General features: G+C 42.3%; 1 protein-coding gene and 1 long non-coding RNA gene across 10 annotated transcripts in view; both read right to left on the reverse strand.

Moving 5' to 3' along the window:
* DLG1 (discs large MAGUK scaffold protein 1) overlaps positions 1 to 6,439 on the reverse strand; it is a 271,361-nt gene extending 264,922 nt beyond the window's left edge. For 6 of the 9 annotated variants that reach the window (XM_024241216.3, XM_024241214.3, XM_024241212.3 and 3 more), the window contains exons 1-3: positions 6,226 to 6,439; positions 4,992 to 5,041; positions 4,157 to 4,288 (exon numbers count right to left, since the gene is read on the reverse strand). In XM_024241216.3, the coding sequence (XP_024096984.1) occupies positions 4,157 to 4,288; positions 4,992 to 5,010 (151 nt within the window). In that variant the 5' untranslated portion in view covers positions 5,011 to 5,041; positions 6,226 to 6,439. Of the gene's footprint in view, positions 1 to 4,156; positions 4,289 to 4,991; positions 5,042 to 5,159; positions 5,314 to 5,350; positions 5,603 to 6,225 lie in introns of those variants that run through there. The other 3 variants (XM_024241208.3, XM_024241209.3, XM_054551070.2) reach the window with 3 other exon arrangements.
* A 3,709-nt stretch (positions 6,440 to 10,148) lies between these two features.
* Positions 10,149 to 16,567, reverse strand: LOC134761120 (uncharacterized). Its single transcript, XR_010139395.1, has 3 exons — positions 16,364 to 16,567; positions 14,279 to 14,318; positions 10,149 to 10,401 (listed from the first exon to the last, which is right to left on the reverse strand). It is a non-coding gene; the product is annotated as an uncharacterized LOC134761120 (long non-coding RNA).
* Between the last annotated feature and the right edge of the window lie 3,265 nt (positions 16,568 to 19,832).

The raw sequence follows: 19,832 nt of genomic DNA on the forward strand, positions 1-19,832 counted from the left end.
GGTCTTGAAGAAATATTTGCACACTCATGTTCCTAACAGCATTATTCCAACAGCCAGGAGAAGGAAGCAACCCAACTGTCTATCAATGGATGGCTAGATAAAATGCGGTATATACATATAACGGAATATTATTCAGCCTCAAAAAGGAAGAAAATCCTGTCAACAGCTACAACATGAATGAACCTTGTGGACTCTACACTAAGTGAAATAAGCCAGTCGCAAAAAGACAAATACTTCTGTGAGGTTTCTAACATGATCAAATTCACTGAAACAGAAAGCAGCACGGTGGTCACAAGGGGCTGGGAAGTGAGAGGAAAGGGGAGCAGTTGTTTATTCAGTATAGGATTTCAGTTTTGCAAGACGTAAGTGTTCTGAAGATTTGTTTCACAACAATATGAATACATTTCACACTCCTGAACTATACATTTAAAGATGGTGAAGATGGTAAAGGGGTCATACTTTTGAAACTAGTATCTACAAATAAAGATAGGGTAATGTCCTTTTATAAGGGCTAGTGAAACTATTAGAGTTTAACAGAGTGGCAACAAATGAACTGGTAACTAAACTCATAAAATGGACAGTATTATTACATAATCCACTTTCATTTTGAAATATCTGCAGAAATAAAACACTGCATTAAAATAAGCTTATTTATTGCAGACAAAATATACAAATCACATGACTCAACTTACTCAAGTCTCTAAAGCCTAATCTTGGGGCCCAATTTTTCTCATGCACAAGGAAAGCAGATGAGTTCTCTGATCCCGTAAGATATAACTGCAGGGGTTTAGACTGGTATGAAGTCTCTATGGACTACCAGTGTCACCTCAGATCCCACACCTTAGAATCATGAATGAACTGAAACCACTATGGACCTGAACACCTGGGCTCTGATTATAATCAAACCATATCCCGTCTACTCACAAAATTTTCAAACTTAAGCACAAAAAATTAGAATACAAAAGCAAGTTTTGAAATTGCTCTCACCTAAATCACAGAGTGAAATTAAGCAGACTTTATCTTCCTTTATACAAAAATAATCACCAGATATGTTTTGGGAGTAAATTTTAAACAAATGTGCAGTTCATGGACTTTTGTTAAGATACAACTTTAAATATTCAGCTCTAAAGAAACAATATTATCAGCTGAAACTCAAAAGTTAGTAAAAAAACTTTTCTGCTTTCAATAATTTTTAAATCTTTAAGCCATCCTTCACAGATACTACCAAATATCTATCAGCACTAGACCCATGATTTCTATATTTAATTAAATTGCGAGTATCAATTATAAAATGCACTATTTCATGTGTCAGAACACAGAAACACTGTCAATTAAAAATGACATACACCAGATATTGAAATACTTAAAAATTGGTATTTTAGAACAAATATAATACAGTATGTACATGCTTGTCCCTCTGAATAATCCAAAAGTACAGGAACCTAATCTATATATCAACTACAGGGGGGACACCAAACCCCTAGAGACTCACTCAAACTTCTTTAAATGCATGAAAAGTCAATATAAACTAGCAGTTCAAAGAATCAATCAATAAATGATCAATGTAGACTGAAAATCCAAAGACACTCGGCACCCCAAACAGATAACTAGATAACTCACTACGGCCTAAACAAGTGATTTCCAAATTAAGGAAGTCAAAAATCTAAGCACTAAATGACTTTCAAACAGCTCAGGTGGTCAAGACCCCTGTTCTCCTTTAATCCAATGGTCCACAGGTACCAACTCAGAAGACAGAGTGCCACTTACTGAGAGAAAAAAACCTTTCAGTAAGTGGCACTCTGTCTTCTGAGTCGGATTTTTCTGCAAACACTATGGACACAATGAACTGGTTTAGCTTAGGGCAATTTATAAGCTTAAAGTACCTTTATGACACTGTTTCAAAACAATGGTAGAGTTGCAAAATACAAAGAAAATCGTATCAGACTAAACATCTTCAGACTATTAAAAGTTATTCAGGAAACACAAGAGAACGCATTTATTCCGTAGTATCAACAATTATAGACCGGAAACACACAGAACCTCTATTAAACGTATCTATCTCAAAACTCCTAAAATCTACTACTTGTCTTACACCAAAATCTGATATAGTACCACATCCTATAAAACATTAAATATAAGTAAATCTAAATGTCAAAGTAAATTCACAACCAATGAAATTAGAAGATTCACAAATATAAACTTAGTAATTAGGAAGCTAACTCTAGGCCAGACACGGTGGCTCACGCCTGTAATTCCAACATTTTGGGAGGCCAAGGTGGGTGGATCACGAGGTCAGGAGATCGAGACCATCCTGGCTAACACAGTGAAACCCCGTCTTTACTAAAAACACAATACAAAAAAAAAAAAAAATTAGCCGGACGTGGTGGCGGGCTCCTTTGGTCCCAGCTACTCAGGAGGCTGAGGCAGGAGAATGGTGTGAATCTGGGAGGCGGAGCTTGCAGTGAGCGGACATCCCGCCACTGCACTCCCGCCTGGGCGACAGAGTGAGACTGTGCCTCAAAAAAAAAAAAAAAAAGAAAGAAAAGAAAGCTAACTCTATCGAAGTTCGATTGTACATAAAAATAGACACATTCAAAACAGGCAAGGCAGAATAGGTCAAAAATGTCTCTGAACATAGCAAACCCATCCCCAATCTAGACAGAAACATAAATGTAGATTCTGTTATTTCACTAACGATTTAATTTTCTTAAGTTACAGCCTTCACACAAAGAAAAGTCTGCAGTCTATCTATCTGCCTATCTATACATATATGTACGTATGTTTTTTCGCAACAGTAACCGCACCAAATTACTAGGCTCAATGTTGATTTAGAAAATAAAAAACTAAAAAATGCTTTTTGCTGTTTTTCCAGAGGAATCCAGTTTGATCATCCATTTGCACCTTAAACCTCAGAAATTCAAATGTGTAAAAAATGTCCATCAATGTAAACAAAAATGGCAAAATGTTAATTTCTGGAGCTAGGTAACAGTTAAAAAGCAGTTCATTACACTGTGCTCTGTATTCTTATGTTTTTAAGTCTATTAAAATGTTAAAATTTTCAAAATTGTTCAGGTGCATCAAGTGGTCTTTACAAAAATCTTTCATTCTAAAACAGTAGACAGCATCCATTTATCAATAATATACTTGACAGGACACACTGACTTGAAGGTAGTCTTCAAATCACACCAACAATTACTCTATCAACAGATAGATATAAGGCCGTATCTGACTGGAAGTTACAAAGAAATAAATGTAATACAATTAAATATATGGCTTCTTATGTTAAAATGTTATATAGCTGATAACTAAAAAAAAAAAACTTCATTCTTAGAATTGGAAGAGACAAACTTTCTAGTTCGGTGGTTTGCAAACTTTTTGAGGTACCTGGACAAAAGAGCCAGACAAGTCACCTTATTTTATACATGGGAGATTATACACAAAATATTGGATGATGCTTTTAAAAATGATTTATCTACTTAAAAAAGGCTTTAAACCCATTCTGCCCTTTCACCAGCTCCATTCTACAGCTACTATGGTGGCACAGAAAAGATTAAATGACTTGGGATATATCATTCAATTAGTGGCAAAAGAACTCAGGACTCTTATTTGTCCAGTTCTTTCAAACAATGCACCACTTCAAATTAAGTTACAATGAAGAATAAAACTTTCCATTTTCTTGCCTGTAAAATACGGTTATTAGACAAGATCATCTCTAAGATCATTTTCCAGGTCCATGAATGCCAAGTTCAAACAGAAGTCTATATTAAGGGACTGAATGTTCTTCAACACAGCAGAACCCTTCACACACTTTCAATGACTTCAGAGACATACAAGTCAAATACAGAAACAAGCTCACAGTAACTCAGTCATACCTTTTAGGTCCTTAAACATTCGTGCAATATCTTTTAATAGTTAATGCTATTAAGATGTGAAACAATGTTCTCAAAAGCCACTGAAATAATACTAAAAGTTTTTTGGTTACTAGTTATTTTAAGAAAGGATACCGGCCTATGAAAAACACACAACTCACTGAAGATGTTCAAGCTACCGAATGCCTCAGAGAATTAAGTACATCATTTTCTTAAGTTTAAAATAAATGAATTGAGAGGAGCATAAAGCCTAGCTGGCATAATAGTTACAAAGTTTTAATTCCCACCTATTAAAGCCTGAAAGAGGTTGCTCTGAAATATGTTAATAACCCGTTCTATGGAACTTCTGAGCTGTCTGTCTTCAGTTTGGCTTAGTTTTGAACGATATTCTTCCAAAAGGTGCAATGCTCTCTGGGTATCTGAGAAGAAAAAGCAGAGCCTGATTAAAACTCTCTATTTACAAAAAAAGTATCACATACTAGTGCAAATAATTCTGCATGACATCTAAATAGTTTCGCAAATCCTTCAGGTCAATTGATGTCACTATGTTCATGTACACATATTCCTTAGAATGACCAAAAAATAAAAAAAATTAAAGAAAGACAAGAAAAATTTAAACATATATCACATTAGAAAACGGAGGAGAGTGAGCAGTTTGGAATAAATGTGTACTGGTAGTTTGCCAAAGTAAAAGATCAAAGTATTAGCAATAGTTTCAGATTACCTGATATGCAAAAGCAGATTATCTACAATTTGTCATTATAATCCAAATTTTTAACATTTCAAAATACAAATTCTTAGCATCCCACAGTTGCTCACAGAATAGTGCTTAGTAAGAATGATAAAGTGAAATACTAAAACACCAATTCAGGGTTATTTAGGACATCTGTTGGGGGGGGCTAACTGCCTCCCTTAATCACTAGAGAAATGTTAAGAAAGTTTAACAAACATTTTCGTGTTTCCATCTTCTGAAATGATACGAGGCTTAGATTCCCTAAGCAATAAAGCTAGGACCGTGCTGTCTCATCAAAGTTACACAAACGATTCTAAAACGGCAATCAAAAAACTGACATACGGAAAATCAAGTGACATCGACAACAGAGTTACGGAATAAACTCTCACCTTGCTTCCGGACCGGCATTTTTCTCCAGAATCAGGAAGAGGGCACACACCTTTAAAAACACACAACAGAAAGGAAAACGGATAGAATCATGTTAAACTAGCATTTCCCCCTATCGAAATAGAAAACCCTCGCAGCCTATTTGAAAACCCCACGTTCCAAAGTTTTACCAAGTCAAAGAAAGAGTCTCAAAACGCAGCAGTTGTCTGTCAATGTGCAAAGCTTTTCCTTGGAGTGGGTACCCCTCCAAATTAAGAACAGACAGAAGTCGGCTTCCAAACTCTCCTCGAAAGCGTCCCCTCCCCAAAGAGCCTAGACCTGAGGCCGCCTCTTGCCCCGCACAAGTATCCACACTCCCCACCTGCTACTGGGTACGGGCGGGTGAAGCGCTCCGACCCTTGGCCCCTGAGCCAGCAGCGGCCGCAGAGCGCTGAGAGGGGACCGGCGGGACTGGCCGCCCGCCCTGCTCGGGCCCCCTCCTCTCGCTTGCCTTTCTCCTTGCTCGCTGCCTCCGGGCTGCTCCAGCGGGGGCCGGACAGGGCAGCGGCCGCTCTCCGCGACGCCCTCGCGCTCCGCATGCACACCTCCGCGGGCCCCCACACCTGCGGCGCCGCCACAAAGTTCCCGCGAGCGGCGTGCGCTCGGAACTGGGGTGCGCCCCGGGCAGACTCGGAGCAGCTCCCCAGCCCGGCTCCGCTCCACGTACCCCCGCCCCGCCCGGGGCCCGCGGAGCCGAGCGGAGGGGGTGAAGGGACGGGGGAGGAGCTCCCCTGGGCCGCCGCACCCCCGCGGCCTCGTCCTCCTTCTCGGCCGCGCCGCCTCCTCGCTCGCCGCGGCTCCCCGGCCCGCTCGCCCAGTTGCAGCCTGGCCGCCCCACCCCCGGAACCTCGCCTCCTTCCGCGCCCCCAACCGCTCTCCCCCCAAACTTTCCGCCAAGATGGCGGCCTCCGAGCTGGCCTGCCGCGCTCCCACGTGACCGCTTTCCCAGTGCTCTCAGCCAATGGGAAGTGAGGAGGCGGCTCGCGCCGAGCCCCGGGCTCCCCGCGCTGCTACCTTCGGGTTGGAAGGGGGAGGCGGGTCGGGAGAGGGCTGGGGAACGGAAGGGGTACCCGGGGAGCATCCTAAGGGAACCTCTTCGCTTAAAAGGGCGGCCGCTGAAGTGGCTCTGAGAACAAAGGAGTTAACATTCGGACTCCACAGGTGGCCCGGGGTGGCCCTGGAGGAGCCCGCCTTTACCTTGCCCTAGCCCACCGGCGTGTCCCGCAGTTCCGAGCTAAACGCGGCAGGCCGGGAAGGCTCGGGCTGTCTGAAGAGAGGCGTGACCTCGCCTACACCAGATCCAAGGCGCACATTCCGAGACACCTCTCAACCTCACTCAACACGTGCCGTTTCCAACTCCGAGGCAGAGGCAGCGCCTGGCGACCCCGGGGGTAGATCCCCACCGGGGAAAAGCCGCCTTAAGGAGGAGCCAACTGCGCCTCCCAGGGGGCGGGGAGGGCGGGGCCTGGGAGAGGGAGAGGGAGGAGTTCGGGGAGGGGTGCCAACTCTGCATTGCCTTCCACTCCAGGCTGATTGTTGAGTTACTATTGGTCCCTTAGTAATGGGCTTGGGGGGAGGGGGGTTCATTAAAGAAGGACATATGAAATAGAGACACTGGTTAATTTGGCAGGAGTTTGAGGGTTATAGTACAAGATTTTTAAGCCTAAGTGATTAATTCCAAGTATGGTATACTTAAGGGTGGGGAGAGAAGGTTTGTTAATTCATTCGCTCATTCATTCATTCATTCATTTTCTCCAAGCCTGCGTCCCAGCCCGGTCAGCATCGCAGATGTTACCCAAACTCTGACGGTCCCTTTAAGAACTCACCTGGAGTCGCGCCCTCCGAAGCTGAGCCGCCGTCGGCCAGCGCTGCAGGTTTGTTTCGTGCGCACCTCCAGGCGGAACTACGGGCCGGCTGGGACCCCGCTCCCGGCCTGAGCCACCCAGGTTATAGAAGGGGAATCTCGGGAAGCTCTCCGAGTCACTGCCCAGGTCTCCGAACCTCCTCTGGGTGACAAGGACCTCCCTATTCGGAGGTCCAGAGAGAATTTGCCCAAAGTTACCCCGAGTGAGTGACAGAACTGGAAACCCGGAGATCCTGTCTTTCAAAACCGGAAGGCTCTTCCCAGTAAACCTGACGGCCTCTGACTGAGGCCGTATCCATTGGCTACTAAAGGGAAGGCCGAGGAACCTCGTATTGGAACCTTAACAGCTACTCAGAGGTATACTGACCACTGGTTTTACTTTTGGATTGCACCTTGGAATCCTAACTTACTGTAAGGACCCACCGACTTTAGAACCTATCTAGGACAAGGAACCGAGGTCCAGAAAAGGGAAGCAACTTGTCCAAGGACGTAGACGCTAATCAGTAACAGAGCAGCCGAGAACTCAGGTCTCCTAGCTCTAGTCCAGGGCTCTTTCTATTGTGATTTTGGACAACTTGACAGAGAGGTATGTTGGTATGTTGGCAGCAGACCTCTGTGCTTTCCCGGATCAAGCATCCTGGGATCTTGAACAACAGTTAAAGCAACATTGCATAGAGAAAATGGGATAGAAGGGTCAAACGGTCCTGAAGGCAGGGGTGTCCTAAAAGCCAGGAACTTAACAGAGGGACGGAATTTATTTAGTAGTGAAAGTGGCTCATGACATGCATGATACTCTCAAGACTTCGTTGATGGACTGTGAATGGGATGGTTGCAGTAAGAAACCATTCTAAGAATGGAATCTCTTCAGAATTCAGGAGAAAGAGGGAGGGAAATTTGCCCTCTCCCTTGATAACATTTATTGTTCATCTATGTTCACTTGCTAGGAAACGGGGATAGAAATAAATAAGATCCAAGTCCTGCTCTCAAGGATACACAGCCTCGTAGCAAGTACACAAAGGCCAATGCACCTTTTCCCAGGGGACACTGAGGAGTCAAAAACAAAATTTGTGTGAGTTCTCAATGTCATCCTAGCCTTCCCCTAAAAGCAAAAAGGAGGAAGAGGAGGAAAGAGGACATGTCCTTTTTTCTTGTCATTCTGTGTGACAGCCCTATTTGGTTGTCAGCAGTGTACAAAAGCAGCAGTGAACCTAGCACTTGTTCTACCCCTTAGCCTAAAGTGCCGGTAGCAAGTGCCTAGCAAATAAACATATATGAACAATGAATGAAGGCTCTTTACTCTTCATTCTTTCTTTCTACCCATCTTTATTTGTTACTTATTGCTGGATTAAAAAAAAAGTTCCTCAAAGCTTAAGAGTTTAAAACTTATTAGCTTAGTAAGTTAAACAGCGATAAACATTATCTCAGTTTCTGTGTGTCAGGAATTCAGGAGCGGCATAGTTGGGTGATTTTGGCTCAGGGCATTATGATGTTGCACTCAAGAAGCCTACCAGGGCTGCAGTCATCTGAAGGCTTCAGGGGGACTAAGGGAGGCTCTTTCAGCATGGATCATTCACATAGCTAGTAAGCTGATGCTGGCTATTGGGCAGAGGCTTCAGTTTCTCACCATGGAGACCTTTCTATAGGGCTGCTTGAGTGTCTTCATGATGTAGCGGCTGACGGCCAACAGAGCAAGTGATTCAAGACGGCGAGACAGAAGAAGCCACAATGCTTTTCATCACTTAGTCTCAAAAGTGACACTCTGTCATAGTCTGTTTGGGCTGCTATAACAAAATACCTTAGACTGGGTGATTTATAAACAACAGGAATGAATTACTCACAGCTCTAGCGGCTAAGTAGTCCAAGATCAAAACACCATCAGATGAGATCTAACAGTCATGAGAATACAAAATTAAAAAAAAAAATGGCCAGACATGGTGGCTCATGCCTGTAATATCCAGCACTTTGGGAGGCCGAGGCAGGTGGATCACGAGGTCAGGAGTTCAAGACCAGCCTGGCCAAGATTGTGAAACCCCGTCTCTACTAAAAATATAAAAATTAGCCAGGCATGGTGACAGGCACCTGTAATCAGCTATTCAGGAGGCTGAGACAGAGAATTGCTTGAACTCGGGAGGCGGAGGTTGCAGTGAGCCAAGATCGCGCCACTGCACTCTAGCCTGGGCGACAGAGCAAGACTCTGTCTTAAAAAAAAAAAAAAAAAAAACACCAAGAGATTCAGTGTCTGGTAAGAGCCCCATTCCTCATGAATGGAGCCTTCTTGCTGCATCTTCCCATGGTGCAAGGGACTAACAAGCTGTATCTGGCATCTTTTATAAAGGCTCTAATCCCATTTAGAAGAGCTCCACTTTCAAGACCTAATCACCTCCCAAAAGCCTCATCTCTTAATATGATCACTTTGAAGGTGAAGATTTCAACATATTAGTTTAAGAAGGACACAAACATTCAGACCATTGCATACTCCATCATTTCCATAATATCCAATCAGTTACTTAGATCAGCCTCAAGGACATGAATACCAGAAAGTAAGACTCACTGGAGGCCATCTTCTTGGAGCTGGCTACCACATCATCACAACATACAAATCAATGACATCTGGATTTTTCTTTTTTTTTTTTAGACAGAGTCTTGCTCTGTTGCCAGGCTGGAGTACAGTGGTACGATCTCGGCTCACTGCAACCTCTGCCTCCCGGGTTCAAGCTATTATCCTGCCTCAGCCTCCCGGGTAGCTGGGACTATAGGCATGTGCCACCATGCCCAGCTAATTTTTTGTATTTTAGTAGAAGCGGGGTTTCACCGTGTTGGCCAGGATGGTCTCGATCTCCTGAGCTCGTGATCCACCCGCCTCAGCCTCCCGAAGTGCTGGGATTACAGGTGTGAGCCACTGCACCCAGCCCTGACATCTGGATTTGTCTAAGCAACTTTTATTCCCTCAAAGTGTTCCTTACTTTGTGCAGTGAGCAGCTGCCATTGAATAGGACACAATATTGGATCTAACTTTCCAACTTCCTCATTAAATATATATATATATACACACACAGTATATCTATCGATCGATCGATCGATCGATCTATCTATCTATCCTATCTGTCTGTCTGTCTATCGATAGTTAGATAGATGAATAGAAGAAGTGACTTCAACAAAATACTAGTAGGTAAAGCTGTTCACTTTCCAGCTCCAAGTTAACTTGCCTTTTGAAGAGCTTAGAAGGCTTCGGAGTCAAAAGACCACGGGGAAAGGCTCAGATTTTCCATTCTTTTATTGAAATGTCAGAGAGTCAATGTCAAAGATACTGTCTCTAAGTTCCAACCCTTCCCTTCCCAACCATCCTGCCCAAGCCACCTTTGCAGCTTCACATCTCTGTCTTTGTCTTCTCCTCCATCCAGGCCCCAGCTTATAAATCTATGAAGGTGTCCAGGTCCTGCCAGACTCCACTGCATCTTTTGCTTTCACTCCAGCAGAGTAGCAGCATGCTGCCTGTGCCAAGGCAATCACTAAAAGGAAAGGATTTAATGCTGTCAAAAAAGCTTATGCCAGCTTAGGCTGCAAGAAGAGGAACAGTGTCAAGTATGTTGAAAGTGGCCATATTGGTCAGACCTCCATGAGAGCCTAGGGGGCATTGCTTAGCAGCACACTTTTAAAGGAATCTAAACAAACCAGCATCTGGAAAGAAGAGAGTAACCACAGCAATCAGGAAACAACTGTAGAATCTAGGGCCTTCATTGGAAAAACAGAAGTCTCCAGGGAGCTGCAGTCGTCAAACAGGCTTATTCTGTGTGCCCAGTGGGCAAGTACAGTCAATGGATGAAAATTCAACCAATGGACAAACACAGGAAGTTCTTCCTTAACATGAGTTGTCAGAAACTGTCCAAAATTCCGAAGAGCTGCCTCAAGGTAGTGGAAATTTTTTTTTTTTTTTTTAATCGGGAAGGTGCTGAATGAAGCCAGCAAGGATTCTGTGTCAGAGGGTGGTAGATACCCAGGACGTAAGGTTGAACTAGGTGACCTCTGAGACCACAGTTCTAAGCTGTTGAAACCTGAGTCCCTGCTGAATACTGAAATGGTATTAGCACCCTTTAGTCTACATCAAGAATTCATGCTACCCAGTTTTAGTGGTACCGAGACTGATCTCTTTCTCATAGATCATTCTTAACAGAATAAAAGCTACAGGTTGAAACCAATTCCCTTTAAAATGTGGACAGTTTGCCATCTCCATGATGGGCAGTTAGGCACTGAGCTAATGCTTTTTAATGGAAGAGCCACCCTAAGTTTCCTGGATTACGGTATAATGGAGTACTAAATCAGTATAGGACTAATAACTGCCTCCCATGTAAACTGGTCTATCCGGAGAGTGGTATAGCCCCTCATACAGTGTTCAAAGACAGATTTAACTCACTGCAGGTCCACAGCAACCTATAAGATAAACTCATTAGTTATGATCTCCCACTTTGCAAAGGAGGGCACAGAAGAAGAAGAACTGAGATAACTTGGTTTAGGACACCACAGCTGGCTGGAGCTAGGCTGAACATTAGTTCATTGTTTCTTCAACTAATCTATGCTGCTTTTTCTCTACTTGGCTCCTTTTCTAAATTACACAAAACAAAACACTGGGCACAGAGTGGTGTATACGTGTGTGTGAGGGAGACAGAGAGAGACAGAAAGAGAAAGACTAAGTGAAAGAGAAAAGAGAGAGGCTGAGCGAGACTCAGATAAAATAAGGCACAAGTATTGGGCTAGTCTGTTATACAGTATACTTGTCATATATTTGAATGCCTTTAACAGTGGAGATAGTTTTGATGGAAATAGGACCTTGAAGAAATATATATCCGCACCCTGGTGGTATGTTATAACTAAATGAGTTGGTTTTTTGTTTCGGAGTTTTTTGGGTTTCTTTTTAATGCAAAGGTATATATTTAAAATACTCTATAGCTTCCTTCTCTCCTTCATTTCATTTCCTTGAGTATGAGAGAGGTTTTCTAGATGACGGGACATCCAAACTGGAAGTGCCCTTAGATCCCATCAACTCCCATCCCCATGTTTGAGAAGCATGTGAAATAAACTCCAGAAGAGCTCCCAGACAACGTCAGCACACAATTATCAGAGGACTTTTCCCTGATGGCAGAAAGCTACTGACATTTCCAAAACAATCCATCTTTCTTTTAGAGAGAAGGGGCTGGGGGTAAGGAGAAATTAGTAATCTTTTCTAGAGATACGTTTCTGAGTTTAACCAAATTTGCTTTTCTGCTTTTGAAGAACTTGTGGTATTGACAGAACCATAGGATCCCATATGGAAATCCTCAGGATTATACTAAAATCTCCTTACATGAAACAACCTCTTCACCCCACCCCCTGCCAAGAGAATGACCATTGTCTGTTCACAGAAGGCTTTGGCCAGGGCCCTTCAGTCAGATTATCCTTATGTAGGTAGAGAACATAAACTTGGAAACTTAATTGGAATTTGAAGAAATGCTATTAGAATTTTAGGAAGTCATTTGTATTCCATTTCTGAGATGTGACCTGAATAGAATTCTGGTAAGTGGAGAAGCCACAAGATTCTTCATAATTATATGTGGACTGTGTCCAGTGACCAATCTCATTTAGGATGGAAAACTGTCACAACCTTCCAAAACAAAGACCTGTGTGCCAGTCTTTCATTTTTGGGAAGTGACACTCACTAGGGCTGTCATTTTCCTATTCCTCATGTTGTATAACCCTAAATTCCTTTATTATTTTCTTCTGTTTTACACTCACAAGAACGGTAACGATAATGAATCATTTAAATCTTGCTATTTAAATTTTCTTTAGATTAAATTAATTTCTTCCCAAGACAATTTTATCAACTGAGATTAAATATTTATGATTAAAGCATCTTCTGCCTTTTATAAATAAATTGGGCAGCAGTTGAAGAAACTTTTCCAAATATGCTTTTTAAAAATCCTGCAAAATTTTCCCAAGTTGGATATCATTTCCACATGAATAAACAAAGCCAAGCTCAAAGGGAGTAGGAGACAATAAGTCAAAAATTTAAAAGGGATGGGCCATTACCAATTACTAATGAAGATGAACAAAGCAATTTAAGAATAAGAGAGAAGCAAATATTTAATAAGAAATGGTACCATAATAATTTGGAGAAGCTTGGGTTCAAAAGAGCAGAATAAAGCTGTATCTCTATTCTTTTTTTCTCTTGGAAAAACACTCCAAAAATATTAGAACAAAGAGAAACTTGTTCCTCCATCCTTAATAAAAAGGAGTGGCTAGGAGCGGTGGCTCACAACTGTAATCCCAGCACTTTGGGAGCCCAAGGCAGGTGGATTGCTTGAGGTCAGGAGTTTGAGACCAGCCTTACCAACATGGTGAAACTCATCTCTATTAAAACTACAAAAGTTAGCCAGGCATGGTGGTGCCCATCTGTAATCCCAGCTACTCAGGAGGCTGAGGCAGGAGAATTGCATGAACCCGGGAGGCAGAGGTTGCAGTGAGCTGAGATCGTGCCACTGCACTCCAGCCTGGGTGACAGAGCAAGACTCCATCTCAAAAAAAAAAAAAAAAAAAAAAAAAGAATTTAGATGCTCAGGCTCCCACATATTCGGACCGGTGACCATCTTCCCTCACTCCTCCAAAAGGCAAGAATTTGATTTACTGGAGAATAAGAGAAGTTTTAGATTTGGAACTACTAGACTCAGAGGAAGATGGTGGTGCGTTATAGTACAGGAAACTAAGGGAAAATCTGCGTATTAAACAGAGATAACTCCCTCACACCCATCTCCTTCTTCCTGCTAGCCATAGCTGGGAGTACGCTTCAGAGAGAAAAATGGAATTGCCTCAGAAAGATCAGTAGATACTCATAGTTGGAAGGCTTACAACGAAATGCTAAGCCATCAGAAAAATGCAAATCAAAACCACAGTGAGATAGACTTCACACCCACAAAGATGGCTCTGATCAAAAAGACATAGCTGTTACCATCATAACAAGCACTGCAAAGGATGTGGAGAAATCAGAACCCCCATACACTGCTGCTGGGACAGTAAAATGGTGCATCCACTTTGGAAAACAGTCTGGGAGTTTTTTGAACACTTGAACATATAGTTTCTATAGGATGTGACAATTCCACTCCTAGGTATACACCAAAGACAACTGAAAACACGTGTGTATACACAAATGTTCATAACAACATTGTTTGTAATAGCTAGAAAGTGGAAACAACACAAACACCCATGAATTGGTAAATGGAAAAATAAAATTGGTACGCCCATGTAACATAATATTATTCAGCAAAATGAAGAAATGAAGTACTGATACATGCTATGACATGAGTGAACCTTGAAAACATTATGCTGAGTAAAAGAAGCAAGTTACAAAAGACCACATACCGCAAATTCCATTTAGATGACATATCCAGAAAAGGCAAATCTGTAGAGAGAAAAAGTAGATTAGTTGTTGCCTAGGGTTGAGGAGCATGGGATGGAAGGGGTTGGAAGGTGAGGGCTAAGGAATGAGGTTTTTTTATTTTAATAAAAATGTTCTAAAATTAACAGTGGTTTTGGATGCACAATTCTGTGAATATACTAAAAGCCATTGAACTGTACAGTTTAAATGGGTGTATTGTATGGTATGTGAGTTGTATATCTCAATAAAGCTGCTTAAAAAAAAAATGTCAAGCTGGTCATTTTATTGCCCTTCAAGAATGCAGACCAGGCCAGGCACGGCCTGTAATGCCAGCACTTTTGGGAGGCTGAGGTGGGCGGATCACCTGAGGTCAGGAGTTCGAGACCAGCCTGGCCCATATGGTGCAACCCCATCTCTACTAAAAGTACAAAAATGAGCCGGGCGTGGTGGTGGGCACCTGTAGTCCCAGCTACTCAGGAGGCTGAGGCAGGAGAATCACTTAAACCCAGGAGGCGGAGGTTGCAGTGAGCTGAGATCGAGCCACTCCACTCCAGCCTGGGCGACAGAGTGAGAATCTGTCAAAAAAAAAAAAAAAAAGAATGCAGACCAATCAATGAGCCTCTCAAATATCTCAAATATACACAGAGCCTCCAATCAGCTCAGCTTTCAACAGGAGGAGCCAACGGAGGGTCACCAGACATTTTGAGAAGTCTTTCATCATGAGGCTGGACATGGTGGCTCATGACTGTAATCCCAGCACTTTGGGAGGCCAAAGTGGGTGGATCACTTGAGGTTAGGAGTTCAAGACCAGCCTGGTCAACATGATAAAACCCCATCTCTACTAAAAATACAAAAATTAGCCAGGTCTAGAGGCATGAGCCACTGCACCCAGCCTCACTGGGAAGATTTAAATGTGGTTCTGCCTATAGACAATTTTAAAATTACTTCTCAGAACCTTTCCAAATTTAGTATGTATGTGAGTCCCTAAAATTCCTAGAAACAAATAGAAGATCCTCTTACAGTGAAAAAGTCAAGTTTCTTCCTTCTCCTAATGACAAAACTCCATGTAAAATCACTATTTAGGCTGGGCACAGTGGCTCACGCATGTAATCCCAGCATGCGTGATTGAGGGGCTGAGGCAGGTGGATCACCTGAGGTCAAGAGTTCAAGACCAGCCTGGTCAACATCGTGAAACCCTGTCTCTACTAAAAATACAAAAATGAACTGGGCATGGTGGCAGCTACCTGTAATCCCAGCTACTCTGGAGGCTGAGGCATGAGAATTGCTTGAACCCGGCAGGCAGAGGTTGCAGTGAGCTGAGATGGCGCTACTGCACTCCAGGCTGGGCGACATAGCAAGACTCCTTCTCAAAACAGACAAACAAAAACGAATGGATTTAAACAAGTTGGTAAGTCCCTTTGCGTGCCACTACATTTTGAAATGTCAAGGGGGATTGGGATGAGAAAGTAATTCAAGAAATTGCTATATATGATGAAAGACTGAATACACACCAGACCATATATGACAACAGAACTCTGTGATCCACAACCTCTGCAGCAAGCAACCCAGGAAATCAGACAACAACCACTGCAGTAATTGGCCTAAAATAATCAGAACTTGGTCAATGACTGCCAGCTTCCCTCATTTTTTTTTTTTTTTTTTTTTGAGACGGAGTCTTGCTCTGTCGCCCAGGCTGGAGTGCAGTGGCGTGATCTCGGCTCACTGCAAGCTCCGCCCCCCGGGTTCACGCCATTCTCCTGCCTCAGCCTCCTGAGTAGCTGGGACTACAGGCGCCCGCCACCACGCCCGGCTAATTTTTTTGTATTTTTAGTAGAGACGGGGTTTCACCATGTTAGCCAGGATGGTTTCGATCTCCTGACCTCGTGATCCGCCCGCCTCGGCCTCCCAAAGTGCTGGGATTACAGGTGTGAGCCACCGCGCCTGGCCCAGCTTCCCTAATTTTTGCCATCTTTCAACTCAAGGCCAATTAGAGAAAGCCAAATATTCTCCCCAAATCAATCATACAAAATGCCTTGCTTCTAGTTATCTTGCCTCCAGCTTTTCCATACCTGAGGATCTCCTTTTCTCTTCTCCTTCTAATTATAAAGCTTTCCTACTCCTCTGCCAGCCTTTGAGCCTCTGCCAAATGCAAGTGATGGTGGCTCAGTCCCTCGCTGTAGCAAGCTCTGTATAAATAGCCTCTGTTCTCATTCAGGTGGTCATCACTTACTTCCACAGACAGGGAAAGTTCCTAAAAACGGACAGAAAAATTGTTTAGTCTGCTACTTTAATAAAAGCCTTATTCATCAGGTCATTCACTCAACTAATATGTATGATGCAACTACTATGAGCCAGGAACTAAAACAAATTCTATTTCTCTAGGAAAGTTTGTCTGAGAAGGAAATCGCAAAGCTGAAGCCTTGGGACTTGAAAATTCAAATCTTCAGTCTTTGTTTATGGTCTGTAGCAGGCAAACAACTTCAAATTTCTCAAGGTTCCTTGGTTAAACATGAACGAGTGGATGAAGAGAACACCTCAGCAATAAATATAATGCCTGGAAAAGAATTTTACTAAGAATAATGTTTATATGCCACTTTTTTATTTTTTAAAAAATTTCTCAGTACCTCTGAAGATTTGTGACACTATTGTTAGAACCATTATTTTTTAAATGATACATATAACTACTTGCCTAGTATGGTTTCTCTTTCTTTCTCTTTCAATTATCTTCAGTTTTCTAATCTAGACCACAAAGTTCTCCATTAATAAAGTTGGCAAACAAAGTGTCTGAAAACATTTTGTTACAGGGAATGATATTCTGCTAAGTTTTACTGAAGATGGAATTTTCATTAGTACTGCTAATGAACCATTCTTATTCCTTTTGGGAACTATGATTTGTTAAAAGAATTGTACGTTTTTTAAAAACACCAAAAGAATTACACTCATTCATTTTCAATGTGACTAGGGTATTTGCAATAGAAAACTTAGTGAGTATTCCCCAAAGTCATGGTGGCTTTTAAACACTGCATAATTCTGGGTATTAACATCAGGAAAGCATTGCACTCTTCCTCATTAGAAGGATAATGCCATTATAATGGCTTTACTCTGAGGCATAAAGCAGTTAAATGAAGCACCAGAAAAGGAAAAGCAAAAGTTTATTTGGTGAATCATTCTTGTTCTATGGTTTGGTGACCCTAAATTGAGCCAGAAAAGAATGCAGCTAGTGGCTTAATTTGAAGAATTTCCCAAGGAAATGATGCAATACTGTACAATTCTTATTGGTCTCTAACCTCTGGGATCTCTGTTCATGAAGCTGTCTATTAACACAGCTTTGCAAGTTAATTGCGAACAAATCAGGAGAGAATAAAAACTCAAACATAAATCTCTGATCTAACCACTTCATTTAGGAAGGGATTTGGAAGATCTTCTTGGACCAGTGTTTTTGATTCTCTTCTTTGCATTGTGACCTTATACTGGAAACTCAGGTGTGACTGCTATTGTTCTGGTCCCAAGTGCCAGGAAGTTCAGATCAGGTTGAGGGCAAGCTCAGGCCAGGGTGACTCTGAGGTCAGGCTATTCACATGTCTTTTTTTAGGCTAGGATCGCTTGAGGAACACAACCACGTTGCTGGGGTTAATAGATCTATTCTGCAAAGCCAAAGTATTTGGCATGGTCAGCATAGTTGTACTGTGTGTTGCAACTGGGCTCTGAGCACAGAGTCTCGCTGAGTGCCTTATGAATTTGGTCATGGAGAGAAGGCTGGTGCAGGAGTGATCAACGGAAACTCCTATTCAGAGAAAGTTTTTACTCCAGAAATCACCATTCCTTAGGAGGAGAGTGCTTTAAAATTCTTTTTTTTTTAAATTTTTTATTTTTTGAGATGGAGTCTGACTCTGTCGCCCAGGCTGGAGTGCAGTGGAGCGATCTTGCCTCACTGCAACCTGCGCCTCCTGGGTTCAAGCGATTCTCCTGCCTCAGCCTCTCCAGTAGCTGGGATTACAGGCACCCATCACCACACCCGGCTAATTTTTCGCCATGTTGGCCAGGCTGGTCTCGGACTCCTGACCTCAGGAGATCCACCCGCCTCGGCCCCCCAAAGTGCTGGGATTACAGGTGTGAGCCATTGTGCCCTGCACTTTAAAATCCTTGACTCCAGTCTTCTTTAATGTAAAAGATAGCTTTCCAGGGACATGATTAGATCAGAGATTTATTGCAGGAATAACAAACTCTTTTAGCCAGTCCAGAGTGAGCATTAGCAGCAGCATTACTGCATCAGTCCCTCTGCCCCAAAGAAATCCCTCCTGTCCAATGGGTCCGTATAGGATGCTATTGAGGATAACGCTGATGGATAATGCCCTTGGTGGCTGTAGAGGGAGCCTGGGTCTCCAGAGGCCCTACAGATTGGTCAATGCACCAAGCTCAGTTATCAATGAAAAGATTGCTTATCGCGCCATTGCACTCTAGCCTGGGCAACAAGAGCGAAACTCTTAAAAAAAAAAAAAAATTGCTTGCTTTGAAGTAGGAAATGTGAAAGCCTTAAGGACAAGAAAGGCTCAATTCTTCTATCAGTTCAGTTCAGTTCAGTTCAAGCAATATTTAATACCATCTATTCACAGATGAATACAAAGATGAATATGGCACAGCTCTTGCCTTCAAGAAACTTAGAGTTAAGTGAAGAAGGTCAATAGAAACAGATAATTTAAGTCTAACTTGATAGGCCATAAGAGAGTAAACCCTGGGCTGAGCCCTGAAGGTCTGATAAAGCAGTCAAACGAAGAAGGGTGGAAATATGTTTCCAGACTGGGAAGAGGAGAATGAAAGGCAGCAATGAGGCCTGGGAAATTCAGAGGCAAGCCTGTTACAGTGAGGGTTCTTCCTGCTATTACAGATTTAGGAGTCTAGATTTCTTTGGTTTCTGAGACGAGGAGTCTGTCTCTCCATTTACATGTGATAGCATCATGACATCAGAAGCTGTATTCAGCATCTCCACTGAAGTCCCTGCTGAAGCATTGACTATGTCTTCCTACACAAGGGTTTAGCCTTCATCTTTCTCTTCCTTCCCTTTTCCCCCTTAAGTTCTCATATCATTTGACATTTCTCCCTCCCTTTTTGTTGCTTCCTCCTGAGCTTCTCCAAAATGACCTCATTTAAAAAATATTTTATAAGTTATATATATTTGCACAATGGAATGTCACATTACTGACAAAGGATGACAGAGAGCTACATGAAACAATGTGGATAAGCTTTCGAAACATAATGCAACTTTTTTCTCCTTTATTTTATTTTCTAGGATTATTGAGATATAATTGGCAAATAGAAGTTATGTATATTTATAGTTCACAATGTAATGTCCTGGTAGATCTAAAAGTTGTGAAGGAATTACTTTCAGCTAATTAAAGTATCCATAACCTCACGTATTTATCATTTTTTGATGGAAAGAACATTTAAAATCTGCTCTTTAGCAATTTCAAGTCTACACAATGTTACTATTTATTTATTTATTTTTGAGATGGAGTCTCGCTGTGTCACCTAGGTTGGAGT

Source organism: Pongo abelii, chromosome 2, assembly GCF_028885655.2.
Source record: "Pongo abelii isolate AG06213 chromosome 2, NHGRI_mPonAbe1-v2.0_pri, whole genome shotgun sequence".
Taxonomy (NCBI): Eukaryota; Metazoa; Chordata; class Mammalia; order Primates; family Hominidae; genus Pongo; species Pongo abelii.